Genomic DNA, 21330 nt, shown 5'->3' on the forward strand with positions numbered 1-21330 from the left:
GGCTAGGAATATTGAGCATTTTTGCATACATTGTGTTGGATAGTTGTACAAATAGCTGTGTGGTTTGTGTCCCAGCTTCACTCCTGATTCCAACTTCGTTGCTAATGCACACCTGTGAGGCAGCAGATGATGGCCCAAGCAGTTGGGTCTCTGCCTCTAAACTGGGAGACCTGGATTGAGTTCCTGGCTCCTGGCTTCAGCCTGGCTTAGCTCTGGCTGTTGTGGGCATTTAGGGAGTGAACCAGCAGATGAGTGATCTGTCTCAAAAATCAATTGAAAAACACACAAAAAGATGTGAGAACAATAATGTATTTGGATACAACTGTGACTTGATTTCATTACCATTTAGAACAAGTGATACATGCAAGGAAGTCTTCCTCTGAAAAATCTCAATTTATTTATGAGATCAGATTGTTATTGTTGGGGGAAAAAAAACCAATAAAGTTATAAGAAAATGAACATTTTTCTATAGGGAAAAACAAGACAAAAGCACACTGTACCTTTCAGCTCTACAATCGTCCCTGTAGGCTTACGATTCGTGACATCTAACCTTTACACTAAGCGGCCAATTACTCTTCACTCACCCACTAAGTGGTTTGCCTTGACAAAGCTAAGTGTATCTGTAAAAAATAACAAGATACTGTAGGCTGCTATGGGGGAGTGGGAAATACACCTCTGAGTTTGTGAACAATGGCTGAACTGCCCACGTCTTGGCAGGTCCATGCGTCTAGGGGCTGCTTGACTGCTCTTGGTATTGTGTTTTTGGAAGCCCTCTAGGAAAGTATGAATTAACTGGTGACATTCAGGGAAAGAAGTGAAATACTATTGTTGTTTGGCAAAAACTGGAGAGGCAGTTTAATAGTAGCTGGGGGAAATGTCTTATGAAGATTGCCCTATATTCTGATTCTAAAAACCATAAAGAACTGTAGAGTAGCAAAACAAACAGATCCGGAGGTCTTAATGACTTGGCATCAGGATCCATCATAGAGACACTGTAACTAATTTAGTATGGTGAAGGTGCAAGGGAGAACAGGCTGAACATGAGTACAGAAGAGTCCAGAGACAGACCAAACACACAGTCCTCACCTGACACACAACAAAGGTTACACTGGCCATGCTTTTTCCTCAACAAGTAACACTGGCAAAGCTGGAAATCTGTGAGGAAAAGCTTCTTTTACCCTACTCTCACACAGTGAATACGGTAAGATTTCAGATGCAAAGGTGAAACATAAAAGCGAAGTGTGAAGATAAAACACGGCACATCTTCACAACCTCAAAGTACAAATATTTCTTGAGCAAAATATGCTCAATTATAAAGGAGAACAGTGATAAATTGTACTAGTCTCATAATACATTCAACAAATGGCTTGTATCCAGAACAGAATATTTAGAAAAAACAGTATGCCAATACTAAGATAGTCAACACATCAGAAAAATGGGCAAGAAATCAAACAGCTGTTTCACAGCTATCCAAAGGCTACCAAGCATAGGAAAAGTGCTCCATCTTGTTAATAATCAAGTATCATGAAAACTAGAGCCACAGGATACCACTACACACCCGCCAGAAAAGGATGAAAAAGACTGTCGCCAACTCTGGTAAGTTTATGGACAACGGGAACTTGGGAGGGCTGTTTGGCAATAACTGATAAAGCAGAACATGGGACCTGACTACGTCCCTGCAATGTGTGGCTCTGTGCACTGAAATACACACATTCCAATATCTGGAGCAGTACCAGTAACTCCCAAACCAGGAATGAACCAACCACTCACTGGATACATAATATGTGGTTTATTCACCTGATGAAATACTATACAGCCATGAGAATGAACCATGTACAAATACATGCAACGAAAAATCTTACATTGTGTTGAGCAAAAGCAGCCAGGTACAAGAAACGCATAATGTTTAATTCCATTCACACAACATCCAAAGCAGACAAAACTAATCTATGCTCTTAGAACTCAGGATAGTGGTCACCCTCAGGGAGGCAGTGACTGGAAGGAAGCAGAGGGCAGGCTCCTAGGGTATGACTGCTTACAACAGGTTCGGGTGAAACATCACTGCACAGATAGCACACTGCAATCTAAAGTTACAAAACAAACGAGTCGCCTCTGCCTGGACACTCAGCTGACTTTTATCTGGACTACACTCACACTGTGCTCTGAGGTCAACAGACCCAGGCTGCGAAACCCAGCTCTACTTTTGCCTTCTTGCCAGTGGGTCACATACGCTCTTCCTCAAGAGCACGTTTAAATACCAAAGTTTGGAATCAAAAAAGGACGGAGCTCCCATGGTTAACATCTCAAGGTGCACACTGTGAATGGGTGCAGACTCACCTGGGCCCCATGCCCCGGGAGGTATCTAACACAGGGGCGGAGTAGACCTGGCTGTGGTGTGACACGAAAAGGCCAGCTTTCTTGGACAACTTTCTATCCTCTCTTTGGCTTCCCTATCATTCAAATCGGGATAATGTTGCTTACCTTATGGAGTTAAGGATCAGAAGGGGTTATCACCAAGTGTATTTAGAAAACTGGCCTTTAGACAGGAGCTGAATAAAATATTAGCTCTCTACTCAGCTTTGTCCTAGGAATGTGGTCCCCAACGAACCAAAGCCTAAGATAAGGCAGTGTAGATGGCCAAGGGTTTGGGGCTTACCTTGGAATCCTCCAACTGTGGCAGGACTGCTGATGTCCCAAACCTCCTTTTCCTCCTCTGTACCATAGTGAGGAGCAGGAAGTTCATGCTCCCCAGGCCCAAAGAGAGGCAGACAGAAAGGAAGACGTCCATGAGGGGAAAAGCTGACAGTCTCCTGGGCCCAGCCCCATGGGTATTTGCTGTTAATTATGCCTATCAGTAAGAAAGTATAGTGGCCACTGTCCTGGTTGCTGGCAAAGAATCAGGAATGTTGCTGGGAAATGAAAATACCTACCAGCGGCTTTTGAGCAAACAGCAACTAGAGGTTGAGACAACACACATCGATGCTTCCAAGTCGACCAACAGGCCAGTACGCTCCGTGGGCCTTTGGGTACAATTTCTATTGTATGACCCTGGGCCCTGGATCTGGCCTCTGTTCTTCACCCTGACATCTTTGCAGTGACTGGCTTCAGATAACCAAAAAATTCAAAGCCTGAATTTGACAACAGAAAGTCAGTTTACCAATAACGAAAAATAATGAAGTTTCCAGTAGCCAGAGTGTTCACACTGGCACTTCTACCCTGTAGGCAGACCCACATATCAGATAATGCATTTCAAAATCCCACAACAGCAATGAGGCAGGGAATGCCCTAAAGAGCAACCTCCCATGGCTGACAAAGTTTTTCTGCTTTTTACTGCTGCATCCCACCCCAAAGTTCATGTCACCTGGTGTCCCTCTTTACTGGCCCCAGAAGTCAGACAGCAATCATACCTCCTCAGTTTCCAAGCATGATGCAGGGCCACAGGTGACTGACCTAAGCAAGAGCCTCCCTGAGTGCCTTCTCACTGAAAGCAAACATGCATGGGGAGTCACACTGGACCTGGGTGGCTGGCGCTGAAGGCACAGGCTGATAGCCCCAGAGTCACTCTACTACAGTCTGCACCCAGTGTAGGGGAGGGTGCTGCCCCTCAGCTGTAGCTGCACCCTGCCCACTTGTCCCCCTCAACACTGTGGCCACTGCTGCCTTTCCTTGAATGGATTCTAGGCCCAAAGAGCTCCCTGCCAGTGTTTCTGGTTACACCATAGTGCAGTCACATTCCCAAACCAACCACCACAACCGCAGCTTGTACCATTCCTGCAAATGATTCATTTTTGATCTCCATTTCTGGTCTTTTCCCCGGAGGATAAACAGCACAGGTCCAGGGGTGTCCCACAGCCACCCTCATGTTCCAATTCTTTCCCTGACAGTTCCTCAAGTCACTGCCCACTTAGTTGCAGCAGAGGGCAAGAACAGAGAGGCAACAAGACAAACAAAGCACATGGAAGGAGGTAGCTCCTGTGGGTGTGGCTGTGTGAGACCCTGTACTTCCAATAGCTGGCACAGCCCACAGCCCCCTCCAGGCTGACCTCGCTCTCCCTCTCCCTCACTGGAAGCCCTAGAACTCCACTTTTCTTTTCTCTCTCCTTTGTATCATCACTACTTATTTCATCCTTTGGGGAATTCTTCTTTCCCCAAAATTACACATGCATGGGAAAGGAATAAAAGATGCCAAAAATACATGAATCATTGTCACCTGTTAACTAAGAAGGGCTAGGAAATGATGGCAAAGCCTTTTGTACCTCCCCAAGCTATCGACCCAGCACCATCCCCAAACCTTTCCTAGCTAATGACAGCAACTAGTCAGATGTACTTACTCATTTCCCAAAGGTTTACTGCAGGATGCGGAAACCCACATCCTCTTGCTAAAAAGTTCCCTACTCTTAACTATGAACAATCAATAGATGTAAACTAATTCAGACTATGCTTTTAAAACAAGTACTCTGGACAATTAGAGAAAGCAATGTCCTTGTAAACCATGCTCTGAGTAAATGACTTTATTTAAAAGAATATGCAATTGCTCTGCTTTGCGCTTTTCAGTTTTTAAACATATCTAAAAGCTGGCAAGTTCTCTAAGTGGTGCCGTAAAGTAAGGACAATAATTCACATAGGCATCAGCTAAAATGACGATCATGATGATTCTGAAAAGGCAAAAAGAAAAATATTGAAAGGTGATGACACAATGGCTCCTACTGTGGAGAAGTACTGTCTACTGATAAGCTGAAGTAATCAATAACCCAGATCTAACCTCAGTGAGAATTAATCTGAAGTCTGTCTGCATTCTTTATAATCCTTACCCTCCTGCTGCAGTTCTGTGTACAAATTTGAACACAACGTACAACTGTCTCACAAGGGAGGGATTTTGACTTAATCTTGAGAAAAATAACTACAGCCCATGGTTCAATGAAGATGGGTAAATGTGTCTCATTACATACGATCTGAAAACTGGAACCATTAATTGCTATGACTGGAAGTTCTCACGAGAAAGCCCCCAAATTCCAAAATGACTCTATGCTGCCATCTAAATGTTCTGAAAAGTTCCAGAACTGCTGCACACTAGCAAAATTAGTTATTTCTAGTGAAATGCAATGAACTGCTAAAATTCAGTCTAGGGAACTTTTATGATCATCTAAAACTGAATTTTAAACTTGTAACTTTAGCAACACATAGTGAACAGTTTTAATTATATATAACACAACCCACTTAAACTTGAAAAATACCATATAACAAAACTATGGAAATAAGCATGCACACTGCTGAATCAGTATGCTCTCTTCACCAATTCTACAACTGTGATAAATGTAATACTGTGAATACACATTGAACAAATAAGAACACTGTGGAAACAGTCTGACTGCCTAAGAAGGCATATGATAAATTTTATGAGCGAAGACAGTAGAGGTAAGTGGAATTCTCAGAACATTACTTAAAAATAGATTTTTAAAGACAAAGGTCCCAACCCCTTCTTATATACACATGAAAGTTCATCTGTCACAGACAGCAAGTGTTCAATCTATACACTGGAGTTCCTGGTAGCATCCTGCACATTTAGAATGAAAACAAACAGAAGGTTGTTGCTCTACAGGCGATGGCTGCTCACGACTGTGCAGGGCAGAGCACAGCTGCTGAGGGGCTACTGCCCAGGTGGTCACTGCTGCTTCTCAAAGGCAAAAACCAGGTAAATACCTGAAGAGGAAATAAAGGAAAGTCAGTTTAGCTTATCATGCCCTTAGGGTAAACAAAGCAACACTCTTAGTCCTGTGTCTAACTTGGTGAAAATTCTTAGGCTCTCAAGCAGCTTTTTAAGAGGAAAAAAAGCCATCGGTTCTAGGAGTTCCTCTATTATTTGAGTCACATTCAGGCAGATATGAGATATGCTTACTTGGAAACAAATCTACCTATTCTAATGGTAACATTACAGTCCATAGGAAAAACGATTCAACAGCTTTAAAAGCCTCAAAAAACCATTTGAGGTAAGAAAAATTGAAAGTATAAAGGCAAAGAAAATGACAACAGGGCCAGCGCTGCAGTGCAGCAGGTTAAACAGCAGCCTGCAGTGCCAGCATCCCATATGGGTGCCGGTTTGAGTCCTGGCTGCTCCACTTCTGATCCAGCTCCCTGCTAATGTGTCTGGGAAAACAGCAGAGGATGGCCCAGGTGCTTGGGCCCCTGTACCCATGTGGAAGACCTGGAAAAAGCTCCTGGGCTCCTGGCTAGCCCTAGTCATTGTGGCCATTTGGGAAGTGAACCAGCTGATGAAGATCTCTCTGTCAGTCTCTCCTTTTCTCTCTGAAGCTCTGCCTTTCAAATAAGTATTTTGTACCTAGAACAAGGTAATCAAGTAGCTACACCACATTAAGTACTAGTGGCAGTGGTACTCTAGGTTTTCTATGTAGAAATAACAAAACAAAAAATGAGTAAGATGAAATATAAGGAACATGTAACACAACTATTAAGAAGAAATACAAGGAACATTTGTAACTTGACATGTTTAAAATTCATCTGATTATCCAATTCTTGTGTTGTAGGGCTTAGTAAAGAAACTGAGTCAAAAGCCACGTGATGACCAAAAGATACAGTATTTATCTGGTCCAGCACCAGTATTTCTGTATTCACCTAGTCCCATAAGGTTTCCTGCTTTGATGTGTGTTCATGCAAAGAGAGCTAAATAAATTTATGGTTCCCTGTTCTGAATCACATTGAAGTTCAAACTTATTTGATCTAATAAAGACACCAGTGGATTTTATGGTAAGAGAATACCTGAAAAGGTGACAAATTTCAAAGAATGTAAAGCTATTCATGCACCTGGATAAGAGACAGGTCGTGGAAGGTGAAGACCGTGCTCCCTGAGCTGACTGTGCGCAGAGGGCGTTGAGCATCAGTAGACCATGGCTACGTCCCAAGCCTCAAACCAGCTTTTTGTGCTTTCAACCCAAGCTGTATAGGAAAAGCACACTGGTCCTCCCCATATACTGCCTTGGTCATGCTATTCTCCTGAACCTTATTTACTAAGTTCTGATTTCCTTCAGCAGAAATGAAATGTGGTTGTCAGCATAGTATACAGACAGAAAACAGGCAACCTTGTTTGTTCCCAACCTGGAGGGCGAGGAAAAAGCTGACAGCACCATTTACTCTATCCCTACTCCAAGTGAGTTCTCCGCAGTCCACAGCTGCCAGATCCCAACCCATACACCCTCACTGACTGCAAACAACCCTTCAGTCCTGTCCTGCTCAAATTCAGGGTCATTTGAAACCACTAACAGTGTGAAGGCTTACTTCAGATATGCAATTAGTATCTTTCTTTCCTTTCTAACTCAAAAAATTCTGAAAGTCCTACTGGTTATATAAAATGCCTTCTTTCTATGAAGGCATTTCAACTGGGATTCAAAGAAACAAATTTTGGACTACTTTTATTTCCAAAAGCAAATCAACAGCAAATCTCTATGTTCCTTTCCCCTAGGAAACACCTTCCTGAGTAACAGCAGGCCTTGGTGAGAGAGATCAAGCCAGAAGCTAGAATGTAGTTTCTGAGGTCAACAAAACTCTCTCGAGCCCATGAAAGCCTCCAATTTGGACAAGTGTAATCCACCAGAGCCCACTCACCGTGGGATGTTAGGTCCTGGCTGCCATTCGGCCACTGGCCCCTCCCATGGCTTTTCACAAGTCTATCCCATCCTTTCCTCAAATGAATGGGTGCTATGACCAAGTTCCATACTTCATATAAAATACGATCCTAAGCGATGGCAAAATACTGCTGTGGCCTTTGAACAAACCTATGCCACATTTTGGGACTGGCAGGGTATCAGATGGCCAATCTCTACTGCAGGGAAAAAGCACTAGGTAGTTTTAGTTTTATGCCCACATTCCCCAGTTTTTCAAAGATGATTATGTCTGCAAAGCATCTTCTAATCCTGTTTCTACTAACAGTATCAATATTAAAGAGAAACAGGCTTAACACATTGGCCCTACTTATTTTTTTTGCTCTTCCTCTCCAGTTAATTCAGCAAGCTTGGTATTCTTGCTTGCAGGGGCTTTCATGAGGCCATGGCTAAAAGCATGGACCACTCAGGTTCATTGACCTCATTAGGTCTGTGATCTTAGCCAAATTACTTAACTGCTTCCTTATCTGTGAAAAGGAGATAATAAGTCACAGAATACCAACAAAGTTGTCAGGATCAAATGAGTTAAGTACAAGGCAAGCTTAGAATAGTGCCGGGTCCATGTTTCAGAGTCAATATCATCTATTGCTGTTTCTCAGATTTCATTGGTTTCCACTAACCTCTCTTTCACTTACTTTCAGACTACAGTAACTTTGTAGTACCTGCATTTATGTCTGTACCTTCCATTAGACTGTACACTTCTAGGAGGAGAAGATTTAACTTATAAGTTCCCAAAGTCTTTTCAGAGGAATTACGTTAAGTCAGTGCTCAGTGTTTACCAAGTGGACTCTTATGACCTCTTATACTTTCAACATAATGAACACTTTTAAACCAACAGTGGAAACCACCATTGAGTTCTCAGGGCAATCATGTAAGGGATTTCTTATCATTGACAGTGAGGCTCTGGAACTGACCTCTGCAACATCCATCAACCTGCTGAAGATCAACAGGACTTCACAGATGTGCCAGGCCTCTGGCCGCTTTTCTGACGACAGGAACCTCACTTCAGAATGTCCTTGCTCCCAATCACATACCCCTCTAAGATACCCTGCTCACTGCTGCTTTACTCACTAGCGTGATGCCCTCACTGTCAACATCACAGTGGCCAGAATCAAACAAAATACATAAAAGTATCATATAAGCCAAAAACTCTAATAGAAATCTTTGGTAAAGATATGAAACAGAGAAAGCTATTTCGTAACAAGTAGGTAATAAAACTGTTGGTGTGCTGGTGCGTTTATACTGAGCAACATCCTACATTCATTTTCTCTTGGCGTTCAACAGCTGTGCCAAGAAAGGGGCTTCATCATACATAGGGATACAGGTATATTTCAAAAACATGTCAGGAAAACTCTGGAGTTCTCAGATCTTAATGGCACTTTGAAGCACAATCTTCGAAATTGTCAGTTAACCTACACTGATGATATACTCACTTGCAGCTTCCCATTCTGATTTACTTAAGGTTCCCTAAAATCGAAAAAAGAAAGTAAGCTTTAGATTCAGTATGGAAGGAAACACATGCTTATTTTCAGTAATGGACAGAGGGGCCCCCAAACCCATAACTTCACTCTAAATACATATACAATTGATGCAAGTTGATTTTCACATAATGCATGCTTTATCCTTATTTTCTATAAAGTACTTCCAGAATAAACACTCACCAAAGGTAACCTCACTTGACTCTTCTTCATGTATTCTGCAGCGTGTCTGTAGTCATCCACCTTCTCAGAGGCAGGTTTAGAATTCTCATTTGCAGGATATGGCTGGGGAAACAAATGAAATTCCTGCTTAACATCAACAACTCTACATTAGCATTTACAACGCAGAATTAAATACAATAAATCACTGGAATAAAATAATTAGGAAGATCATCCCTCACTATTGCTTCAAGAATACAAACTAAACATATTTTAGTAACATGAAAAAAAACAGACTGGGGCCAGAGCTGTGGTGCAGCAGGTTAAAGCCCCAGTCTGCAGTGTCAGCATCCCATATGGGAGCCGGTTCAAGTCCTGGCTGCTCCACTTCCAATCCAGCTCTCTGTGATGGCCTGGGAAGGCAACAGAGGATGGCTCAAGTCCTTGGGCCCCTGCATCCACGTGGGAGACTCAGAAAAAGCTCCTGGCTCCTGGCTTCAGATTGGCTCGGCTCCAGCCATTGCAGCCATTTGGGGCGTGAACCAGTGGATGGAAGACCTTTCTCTGTCTCCACCTCTCTCTGTAACTCTTTCAAATAAATAAAAATAAATCTTTTTTTTTTTTTTTTTGACAGGCAGAGTGGATAGTGAGAGAGAGAGAAAGTCAAATAAATAAAAATAAATCTTAAAAAAAAAAAAAAGGCAGGGGAAGGCAATTTTTAAAATCTTGCCATTTCCAACAAAATGGATTCAACTGGAAAACATTATACTTAGTGAAATAAGTGGGTCCCAAAAAAGACAAACACCATATGTTCTCCCTGAATTGTGGTAATAGAGTACCTGAAAGGTAGTCTATAGAAGTAAAATTGGCAATTTGAAATGTGATAGCTTTGAACAGCTCTTGTCAACTGCTGAGGAACAGGGTTTTTTTTTTCTTTTTCATACTAGTTATTGAACTCTATGTTCAGTGTACGGTTAATTGTATGCCCACAAAGTTAATCAAAAATACCCCTTAATAAAAACTAAGAATGAGACTAGGAGAGGAAAGAGGAAGAAGGGTGGGAGTGCAGGTAGGTAGGGTGGGAAGAATCACTATGTTCCTACAGATTTGTAATTATGAAATACCTGAAGTTTGTATAACTTAAATAAAAGGTTTTTGGGAAAACAAAACAAGATACATTTTTTATTTATTTGGAAGGCAGTTAAAGGAAGACAAGGGGTGGGAGGAGGGAGAGACAAATTTTCCATCCACTAGTTCATTCCCCAAATGGATACAACAGCCGGGGCTGGGCCAGGCTGAAGCCAGAAGCCCAGAGCTGCTTCTGGGTCTCCCACATGGGTGCAGGGGCCAAAGCACTTGGGTCATCTTCCACTGCTTTCCCAGGCACATTAGCAGGGAGCTGAATTGGAAGTAGAGCAGCCGGGACTTGAACTGGTACCTGAAGGACCCTTATGGGGGGAGAGGGACAGGAAACTAGGCCTGGGCAGATATCAGGGGCTTCTTAAGAGGTTAGATGTTCCCCAGGGTCCAGCGGGCACGTTCTCTGGGAAGGAAAAGTCTATCCCCTTTAGAGAACCTCTAGGCATGCCCAGAGCAGAGCTGCCACTCCCCTTCGGAGAGTCTCAGTACTCTCCTCAGCATTCTCCTCAGCTGGTTCCCTCAGCACTCTCCTCAGCATTCTCTTCAGCTGGTTCCCTCAGCACTCTCCTCAGCATTCTCCTCAGCTGGTTCCCTCAGCACTCTCCTCAGCACTTTCCGGTATGCTAATTGTCCCTCCGAACCGGCCAATCCCATATGCTAATTTGTTGACTATATAACCTGTGTGAAACTGCCGCTCAGGGCTCCTCACCGCCTTAGGTGGGGGCCCGTTTGCGCAAACGTACAATAAATACCTCATGCTTTTTGCATCAACTGGTCTGGAGTCTGGATTTTTGGGCGTCCTCTCGAGCAAGTGGGCATCTCTACAACTGAGAGGTCCAACAGTACCCATGTGGGATGCTGGCACTGCAGATTTAACTTGCTACACAACAATACCAGCCTGTTTTTGTTGTTGTAGTTGCTGTTTCTAAAGATTTACTTTATCCATTTGAAAGTTAGAGTTACACAGAGAGAAACAGATCTTCCATGTGCTGGCTCACTCCCCAGACAGCCACAACAACTGGTGCTGGGCCAGGCCAAAGCTAGGAACTTCTTCAGGTTCTCCCAGGTGGGTGCTAGAGCCCAGCTACTTGGGTCATCTTCACCTGCTTTTCCCAGGCCATTAGCAGGGAGCTGGATCACAAGTGGAGCAGCCAAAAAATGTCCTACATGAAGGAACTTGGTGGGTGAGACCCCAGTGGAAAAAAGTGGTTATCAAAGGCGTAGGTACTTTTCTCCGAAGGGAGGAGAGAACTTCCACTTTGCTTATGGTCTTGTCTAAATACTGACAGAGTCTGTGAATTCAAAAGGCTTCCATAGACTAGACAGCTCACATTAAGAGCCTCGCGTGATCACTGACGTCATAAATGAGAGTGTTAACTGTTAAATTAACAACAGGAGTCACTGTGCACTAACTTCCCAGGCAGGACCTCTGACCTCAAAGAGTTGTATTATAATTATGTCTAAGTGCTTGCAAAAGATGTATCATTCTTGGGTGCTTCTTTAAAGTTAATTAAGTTTAAAAAAAAAAAAAAAGTGAAATTAACTTCAAGATGCAATGACTTTTACTTTGAACATCCCTTGTCTCAACTGTTGAGAACAAATTTGTGTGTATGTGTAAATCATTCAACTCTTAGTAGAGTTGGTCTTCTGTGTATAAATTTAATCAAAATTGGATCTTAGTGGAGAATGGGACTGGGAATGAGAGAGGGAGGAGCAGGGGTTGGAGCGTGGGTGGAAGGGTGGGTATGGTGGAAAGAATCACTGTATTCCTAAAGTTGTACTTGTGAAATGTATGAAGTTTGTATCCTTAAATGAAAGGCTTCTTTGGGGGGGAAAAAAAAAAAAAAAAAAAAAGAAGTAGAGCTGCCAGAACATGAACTGGCGCCCTTATGGGATGCCAGCATTGCAGGCAGCAGCTTTACCTGCTAAGCCACAATGCAAGGCCCTGGATAGTAGCTATCATGGCCGACTTTTACCACAATCTTAAGAAAATTCACAGCTGGATGTGACTGAATTACTACCAAGGACCATTCAGTAGCAAAAACATGCATTGTCTTGGCTGCAAAAAAGAGCTTTTTCTATTATAACAGAGCTTCAAGAAGGTGATATCAAAAAGCTAAATATTATTTGATGACAATTTAATAGCTATGGGAAAAGTATAAATAGTGATCAGAAATAATGCAAATGAAAAAGTCAACAGAGAACCCTGTTTAAGACAACAAAAGATGTGAGTCCAAGAGAAGGTAAGGAAAATAATCTAGTCTCTAATATTAAGGCAGTTCCCATGTGCCCATAAAAATCTGGAGAAGGGTTAAAAAAAATGCTGTGCTTTTAAGGGATAACTAGCCAAATTTATATTCAAATTACCGCAAGCGCTATTTCTAACCCATTTCAGGTAGTGAGTCTTCACATTACGAAGTAATTTTGCATTTTAGTATGTACAAATCAAAACACACTTACATGAAGTATTTAATGGAAAAACCATTTACTTTACAGAAGTTATCTACTGTTTACAATACCTTTAACTTACTGCAATGAATCAGCCAGCAAGGAACCACTTTAAACCTAAATCTCCCTAACACATTTTTAAGAAAATTATTTCTGAAGACAACTTTGTTATTTTTTTCCTTCTTCTTTATAAATATCCTACAACATTCACAGACATTAGAAATTACGCTATTTGATTAGAAAGCTATCGGCTTTCTAAGACTACGCATCTTTAGCATTGGCTACTTACACTTCTACAGCTTAGCACAAGAGATAATCAACTGGTTTTTAAACTTCAATATCACATGCTGCAGGTGCTGTGGCACAGCGGGTTAAGCTCCTGCCTACAGGCATCCCATGTGGGCGCTGGTCCATGTTCCAGCTGCCCCACTTCCAATCCAGCTCCCTGCGAATGTGTCTAGGAAGGCAGCACAGGATGACCTGAGTCTTTGGGCCCCTGCCACACACATGGGAGACCTGGAAGAAGTTCCTGGCTCCTGGGTTTGGCCTGGCCCAGCCCTGGCCATTGTAGCCATTTGAGAAGTGAACCAGCTGATGGAAGATCTCTCTATAACTCTGCCTTCCAAATAAATAAATAAATAAATAAATATTTTTAAGAAAACACAAATTTAAAAACCCCACATATTACAGCTTTCACCAAATCACAAAGCTTCAGATTTTATTATGAATGAATGGCTGCCAAGTGGTCTGTTATGAATCTGTTCTTCTGCTCAATGTGCAACTCCTTGGTGATTATCTCCCTGCTGCCGGACATCAAGTTCCTCTCCTCTCCTGATCATTTCTAAAGACCAACCAATACATATTTATAAAGCTGCAAAACTCCCTATATTTTTCCAAACTTACTGAAAGGTATATTATATAACCCAGAGTCTCCTCTCGAAGTTACTTTTCCAAAACTGCTCTCAGGGGTAAATTGCTGAAAACAAGATAGGTATAAGGACTTCATAATCACAGTTTTGCTCCATGACCTACATCTTTCCAGTCTTCTTCTCCCTGATGCAATGATCCAGGAAAGCAGAGAAAAGTTTGATTGATTAGAGTGCTGAAACTCTGGCCAGCTAAAGGCCAAACACTTTTTCTAGGAAAAAGTTGCCTATGCAGAGTGTGAAGGACTAGAACTGCTTCTATCTCTGCCTGGCACTAAAGCAGTAGCATGCTGACACTCCCTCTACCTTTGGGACGTGTCCCTCCAAATGGTCTTCCGTAACTCTTGTCAGCACACGTCCCCTTCTGCTCCAAGTTCATGGCAGGCCACAGATGTGACTTGGTCAAGCAGCAGGAAAAAACACAAAGGAATTCAAGGTGCTATATGGTGTTACTGCTTATGATGCCAGACAGCGATAGTAGTAACTCACATTATCAATGGCAGCTCTGGGCAAGAAGCAACTATGCTAAAGAAATATGAAAGTTATTAGTACCTCCTCAAGCATCCCCTGCTCCATTTCATGCTTCTCTGCCGTTACTCTTACAGTCTGCTTCTTTCCCAGAAGACCCTATTACACTCAATGCATTTTGAATGTTTCTTCATTATCGCAACCCTCACATTACACTGAATTAATTTGCTTGTATGTTTGTGGTCTCAGTATACCATAAGATCCTTGAAAGAAGGAGATCCTGTTATCCCATATCCAACTATCTAAGGACAGCTTTAAATAAGTTATATAAACAAATTCATTATTTATATGCTGAGAGAAAGCATAGATAACTCATCATTGTGAGGCAAAGCAGCAACTGAGGTAATGCACTAAAGGTGTGTGTTTACATGCAGATGTGAACAGACTTTCTAACTTTCTCCTCTCAAGACAAACGAGACCCACTTCCTAAGGTACAGCAAATAAAAGCATTTCTAACATACAGGAAATATAAAGAACAACATTTTCTTGATTATGGATTTCAAAAGACAATTTAAGAATTAAAAAAACTCAAAATTGTGTGGGAGGGCTATGGATACAACTTCCACAGGACATTTTTGTTTGGGTGTTACCTAGAAAAACTGAAGAAAATCTGATTCTTCTAAATTGAATGAACTCTCTGAAGTTTAATGCCCAATTGATACAAATGATTCTGCTGATTAACAACAATAACAAAAAAACCTCACCAAATGAAACACTGATAAAGGAAAAACTATCGATGGCTGTCCAGTACGCTTAAGGATTATACAGACTGCCCTCCCTCCCTCCCTGCTGCACTGGGAACAGCACAGGATCTCAGCAGGAGAACAGGTCTCAGCTACCACAGACAGCCCCCCTTTATTTGCTGAGGATTCATTTTCCAGACCTTGCAACAGATGCCTAGAAACCAAAGACAGTACCAAACCCTATACACACTATGTTTTTTTCCTATACATACATACCTATGACAAACGTTAATTTACAAATCAGGCACAGTAAGAAATTAATAACAATCACTAATAGAAAAAGATCAATATATAATATACTGTTTCCACTAAACAGCCCCTCAATTAAAAAATAAACTAATAAAAACTAGGTGGTCTCACTCTCGAAATATTTTATTGTACTACATTTACTTGCTAGACCATAGCTGACCAGAGGCAAATAAAATTACAGAAAGCAAAACTTCAGTTAAGAGGGGGGGATGCTACTGTAATCTAGAAAACTGGGATCTCACTAGATAGTCACTTGGTAAGAGCTTGTCTTGGGCCCTGGTCAAGAAGGTTCTAAATTACTGATGTAACCACAGGTCATTGTAAAGAAGTATCTATCGGGGCCTGTGGTGCCAGCATCCCATATCAGTGCTGGCTCAAGTCCCAGCTGCTCCACTTCCAATCCAGCTCCCTGCTGATGTGCCTGGAAAGCAGCAGCAGGTGGCCCACGTACCTGGGCCCCTGGAAGCCCTGGCTTCTGATCCACCCAGCTCCAAACACTGTGGCCATTTGGGGAGTGAATCAGCAGATGGAAGCCCTCTTTAACTCTTTCAAATAAATAAATAAAATTTTTTTTAAGATGTATTAGAGAGAGAGGGAGAGACAGAGATCTTCCATCCACTGGTTCACTGCCCAGATGTCCCTAACAGCTGGAACTGGGACTGACGAAGCTAGGAGCTAAGATCTTCTTTCAGGTCTCCCTTGCGGGTGCGTGAGTGCTACTTTTCCCTAGGCACATTAGCAGGGAGCTGGATCAGAAGTGGAGCAGCCAGGACTCGAACTGGTGCTCATATGGGATTCTGGCACCACAAGTGGCAGCTTTACCTACTAGTAGGCCACAGCTCTGGCCTATAAATAAATCTTTAACAAAAAAAAAAGTGCTTATCAACTGAAAAAATTCCCCAACAGGGAATATTTGCTCATAATAGTTGGGTACTGTGCTGCGACTAGCAGGCGTCTAGTGGGTAGTCAGTGATACCACTGAATATCCTATACTGCACAGAACAGTGTTTCCCAACAGAGAATTATCCCACTCACAATGTCAAGAGTCCCAAGGTTAAGAAATCCTATTTTGTGTGTGTGTATGTGTGTTCTTTAAAGATTTATTTATTTATTTGAAAGTCTGAGTTAATAGAGAGAGAGAGAGAGAGAGAGAGAGAGAGAGAGAAACAATCTTCCATCCGGTTTCACTCCCTAAATAGCCGCAACAGCCAGGGCTGGGTCAGGAGGAAGTCAGGAGCTTCTTCCGGGTCTCCCACATGGGTGCAGGGGCCCAGGGACTTGGGCCATCTTTGCTACTTTCTCAGGTGCATTAGTAGGGAGATGGATAAGAGGCAGAGCAGCTTTAACACGAACCAATGCCCACACGGGATGCAGGCACTGCAGAAGGCATCTTAACCTGCTGTGCCACAGTGCTGGCCCCAAGAAATCCTATTTTAAGGGTTGGCATTGTGATGTAACCAGCTAAACCACTGTCTGCAATACCAGCATCCCCATATGGGACTGGTTCAAGTCCTGGTTGTTCTGCTTCCCATCCAGCTCCCTGCTAATGTGCTTGGGAAAGCAGTGTAATGTTGGCCCAAGGACCTGGGCCCTTACATCTGCTTGGGAGACCCAGATGAAGCTCTTGGCTCCCGGCTCCAGCCTGACTCGGCCTTGGCCATTGCAGCTGTTTGGGGAATGGACCAGCAGATGGAAGAACTCTATCTCTCCTCTCCCTCTCTCCCTGTAACTCTTTCAATAAATCTTAGGGGAAAAAAAAAATCCTATTTTAAAGCAGTACTATCTAGAAAAGAGAACTTGAAAGCCACATTATTCATTCATGTATAAGTATCTTTTTTAAAAAAGATTTATTTATTTGAAAGGCAGGGTTGTACAGAGAGGCAGAGGCAGGGGCAGAGAGAGAGGTCTTCTATCTGCTGGTTCACTCCCCAAATAGCCACAGTGGCTGCAGCTGGCTCTTTCCAAAGCCAGGAGTTTAGAGCTTCTTCCCAGTCTCCCACATTGGTGCAGGGGCTCAAGGACTTGGGCCATCTTCCACTGCTTTCCCAGGCACATTAGCAGGGAGCTGGATCAGAAGTGGAGCAGTTGGGACTCGACTGGTGCCCATATGGGATGCTGGCAATGCAGGAAGCGGCTTTACCTGCTATGCCACAGTGCGGACCCCAAAGCAAATATTTATTGAGCACCCTCCGCAGGAAGTACCTGTTTCAAGTTCTGTCCTAGGTGCTGAAATCTAGAGTAGTTATAAATAATCTGCATAATATAAGGGGACATCAAAAAGTTTGTGAAAAATAGAATTAAAAGACAAATAATAAAAAATAAATTTTATTTTTCAATACAAGCTCCACCAAGTTCAAGACAGTTTTGTTTAGTAATGTTATATGTCATTTAGACCATCACTAAAGAACTAAAGGGTCTGGGAACTTAACTATGTCAATGTTGTGTTTTATAATTTTATCTAAAGAAAACTGGGTGCCCTTTTAGAGGTCCCTTAAGAGCAGGAAATAGGATGGCATTGTAGCACAGCAGATTAAGCCACTGGCTGCGACACCAGTATCCCATATGGGCATTGGTTCAAGTCCTAACTGCTCCTTTTCCAAACCAGTTCCCTCCTTATGTGACTGGGAAAGCAGAAAATGGCCCTAACACTTGGGCCCCTGTACCCATGTGGGAGACTCAGATGAAGCTCCAGGCTCCTGGCATCAGCCTGGTCCAGCCCTTGCTATTGCAGTCATGTGGAGAGTAAACCAACAGATGGAAGATCTCTTTCTGTCTGTCTCCCCTTCTCTCTCTATAAATCTACCTGCAAATAAATCTTAAAAAAAAAAAAAAAAAAGTAGAAAGAGAAGTTTGAAGGAGCCAAATCAGGACTTCGAGGTGGATGCCTAAGATTTCCCAGCAAAATTCTTACAAAACTGCTCTTATTTTGAGAGGAATAAGCAGAAGCACTGCAGTGGTTGAAAAGGATCCTGGTAGAGCTTTCCCATGTTATTTTTGCTAATGTTTTAGGTAAATTTCTCAAAATATTCTCCTAATGAGCAGATGTTAACTGGTCTTTGGCCCTCCAAAAAGTCAACAAGCAAAATGTCTTGAGCATTTCCCAGAATTTCTACCATGACCTTTGTTCCAATTGGTTCATTTTTCCCTTCACTGAATTTCTTCTACCTCTTGGTATCTACTGCTTTGATTGTGCTTTGTCTTCAAGACAAAAATCATATTGTTAAAATTATGCTTCATCTCCATTACAGTTCTTCATAGAAATCCTTCAGGATCGTCATCTTATTTGTTTAAAGTTTCCTTTAAAAAGCTTTTTTCTTGTCTGTAGCTGATCTGTGTATCCCAACAGTTTTATATTCAGGGATCAATGTTTGCTCTACTTTCTCAGTCACAATTGTGTAAGCTGAAGCAACTGAGGTATCTATAGTGTTGGCTACTGTTTCTGCTGTTACTGGTCACTGGTCCTCTTTAATTACGGCATAAACAAGATTAAGTTTTTCCTCACAAATTGATATGGGTGGTCTGCAGCTGCAGGCTTCACCTTCAACAGTCTCAGTCCTTCTTTTTCTTAAAAAAAAAAAAAAAAAGGATTTCATTTATTTGCAAGGCAGAGTTGGACAGAGAGAAATCTATCTATGGTTCACTCCCCAAATGGCCACAATGGCCAGGCCAAAGCCAGGAACCAGCAACTCCATCCATGTGGGTGGCAGGGGCCCAAGTACTTGGGCCATCTTCCGCAGCTTTCCCAGATGCATTAGCAAGGAGCTGGATCAAAAGTGGGGCAGCCGGGACTCAAATCAGTGCCCATATGAGATGCCAGCGTTGTAGGCAGTGCCTCAATCAGCAGTGCCACATGCTGGCCCCTCAGTCTTCCTTAAAATGCATTATCCATTAATAAATTGCTGATTTCTTTGGGGCACTGTCCCCATGAACCTTTTGTAAAGCATCAGTTATTTCATTGTTCTTCCACCTAAGTTCTACAATAACTTGATGTTTGTTCTTGCTTCAATTGTAGCAGAACTCGTTTTGCCCTGATAGGGGCTCTTTCCAAACTCATGCCTTATCCTTCTCAAACCAGATCGTGTTCAGACTTGTTATATAGCAAGTTAGTACAAGTTTATTTTGGTACAAAAAATTATTTGAAAACCACGGACATTTTTCCATAACACACATTTTTTGCAAACATTCCGAAGATGCCTCACACACTATGGTGTCTATATGGCTCTGAAAAGATCTCAAAAACAGCCAAACAAGTTCTTGGGATTTTTTATAACTTTTCAAAGGACTTACCTCTAGAGCCTGCATTCGTTTCAACAGCATTTTATTTTCATTGTTCTTAATCTTTTCTTCATAAAATTCCAGAAATGTTTTTTTGTAGACTAGCTTCATATTATACTTCTTCACCATTCTGTCCAGAAAAGATTACTTAATGAAAAGGATTCTAAAATGTTTGTAATTCTTCATTTTTGTACAACAGTGACATCTTCTGGGCTGAAACTAAAAAGCTATCATTTCCTCCATGAATTCCAAGAGTAATGCAAAACAAACTAAGAGTAACATAGTAACAACCACGCCTGTAAAGAAATATACATTCTAAATCACAGACAGTTCTATTAGCTACCAAATAGGTCATGAGTAAAAAAGTATTTCAAGGGCTGTGAGATGGGGAAAAAGAGCTAAAGAGAACAGTTTTCTACTGATTCCATTTTATTTTATTTGATCCTTCATAGCAGCATTAAAAAGGGCCGCCAACCTCATTCTTAAAAGATTCACTTTAATCTCCTGGATTTTGTGACAATTATTTTTCAAATTTATTCATTTGAAAGCAGAGAGAGACTGATCAAGCTAGCTCCCATCCCTAGTTCACTTTTCAAACGCCTGCAAAAGTCAGGGACTGGCCAGGCCTAAACCAGAGGCTGGGAATTCAGTCCAGGTCTCCCAGACGGATGGCAGGGATGCAAGTACTTCAGCCATCACCTGCTACCTTTCAGGGTGTACATGAGGAGGAAGCTGGAATGAGAAGTGGAGCTGGGCCTCAAACTCAAGCACTCCAAAGTGGGGTGCGTTATCCCAACTGCTGTGCCAAAACCTGCCTCAAAACACATACTCATTTTACCATACATCTTAGGCTGCTTCTTTGTTTTGCCAGTTTATTAACCAACTTCTAAATTTTAGAGTATTAATACTAATGGGACAGGGAAAGAGAAACACCTGTGGCCACTGGGATTTAGAGGCATGTATAAAACAGGATTCTCTGTTGCTTGAATCAGATCTCCCTAAATGAGCAAAGATAAATCTTTTTTACTGCAGGTAATTCATTTCCTACCATGAATCTTCAAATTATGTCTTTGGAAATGAATCCAGATTTTACACCTAAAAAACTATAAACAACTAAACCCAATTTGGCCACTTTGAACAGGGTTTTACCATATAAAAGCTAATTTTTTTGTTCAGTCTCTTAATGGGATGGCAAAAGGATATAAAACCCCTATCCAATTTCAGATTTCACTTCACCAAACCTGTTACAATATTTTTTTTGAAGTGATGAGTTGTAGCATACTGGATTTATCATCACTAAGGAGTTAAGTAGAAAAGACTGCCAGTGACTGCTTAGTATTTAAAACTTTTGCTTTATACTTTGTCTCTTTGGGTTTCCTAAAATTACCAACTTTATTAACCAAAAACACCAAGCTAACATACTACACCAACAAAACATACTAAAAACAATTTTTTAATTTCTTCTTTTGAAGGTTGAAGAGCGCTAACATATAGCCCAAATTCATTAATTTTAATAAAAAATTTAGTTTATAAAAGTGTTCATATTATTTTCCTCATGTTCAGTCACACTACTGACTTTCCTGTAGTATTAGTATTTAAGAATTATTATTATTAGTATTTTAAATTATTATTAGTATCTTAAATTAGTATTTAAGAATTCCTGAAAATCCTATACTCATAATTTTACAAGTTGAATCATAATTCAAATAAT

The 21330-nt window shown here is 41.7% G+C and overlaps 1 protein-coding gene across 2 annotated transcripts in view; it reads right to left on the reverse strand.

Annotated features, from left to right (window-relative positions):
- Positions 1–322: 322 nt before the first annotated feature.
- RNMT (RNA guanine-7 methyltransferase) overlaps positions 323–21330 on the reverse strand; it is a 37102-nt gene continuing 16094 nt past the window's right edge. For both annotated transcript variants that reach the window (XM_062201300.1, XM_062201299.1), the window contains exons 8-11: positions 19632–19749; positions 9335–9436; positions 9107–9140; positions 323–5700 (exon numbers count right to left, since the gene is read on the reverse strand). In XM_062201300.1, coding sequence (XP_062057284.1) covers positions 5663–5700; positions 9107–9140; positions 9335–9436; positions 19632–19749 — 292 coding nt within the window. In that variant the 3' untranslated portion in view covers positions 323–5662. The remainder of the gene's footprint in view (positions 5701–9106; positions 9141–9334; positions 9437–19631; positions 19750–21330) is intronic.

This window comes from Lepus europaeus, chromosome 9 (genome assembly GCF_033115175.1).
Source record: "Lepus europaeus isolate LE1 chromosome 9, mLepTim1.pri, whole genome shotgun sequence".
NCBI classification, from domain to species: domain Eukaryota; kingdom Metazoa; phylum Chordata; class Mammalia; order Lagomorpha; family Leporidae; genus Lepus; species Lepus europaeus.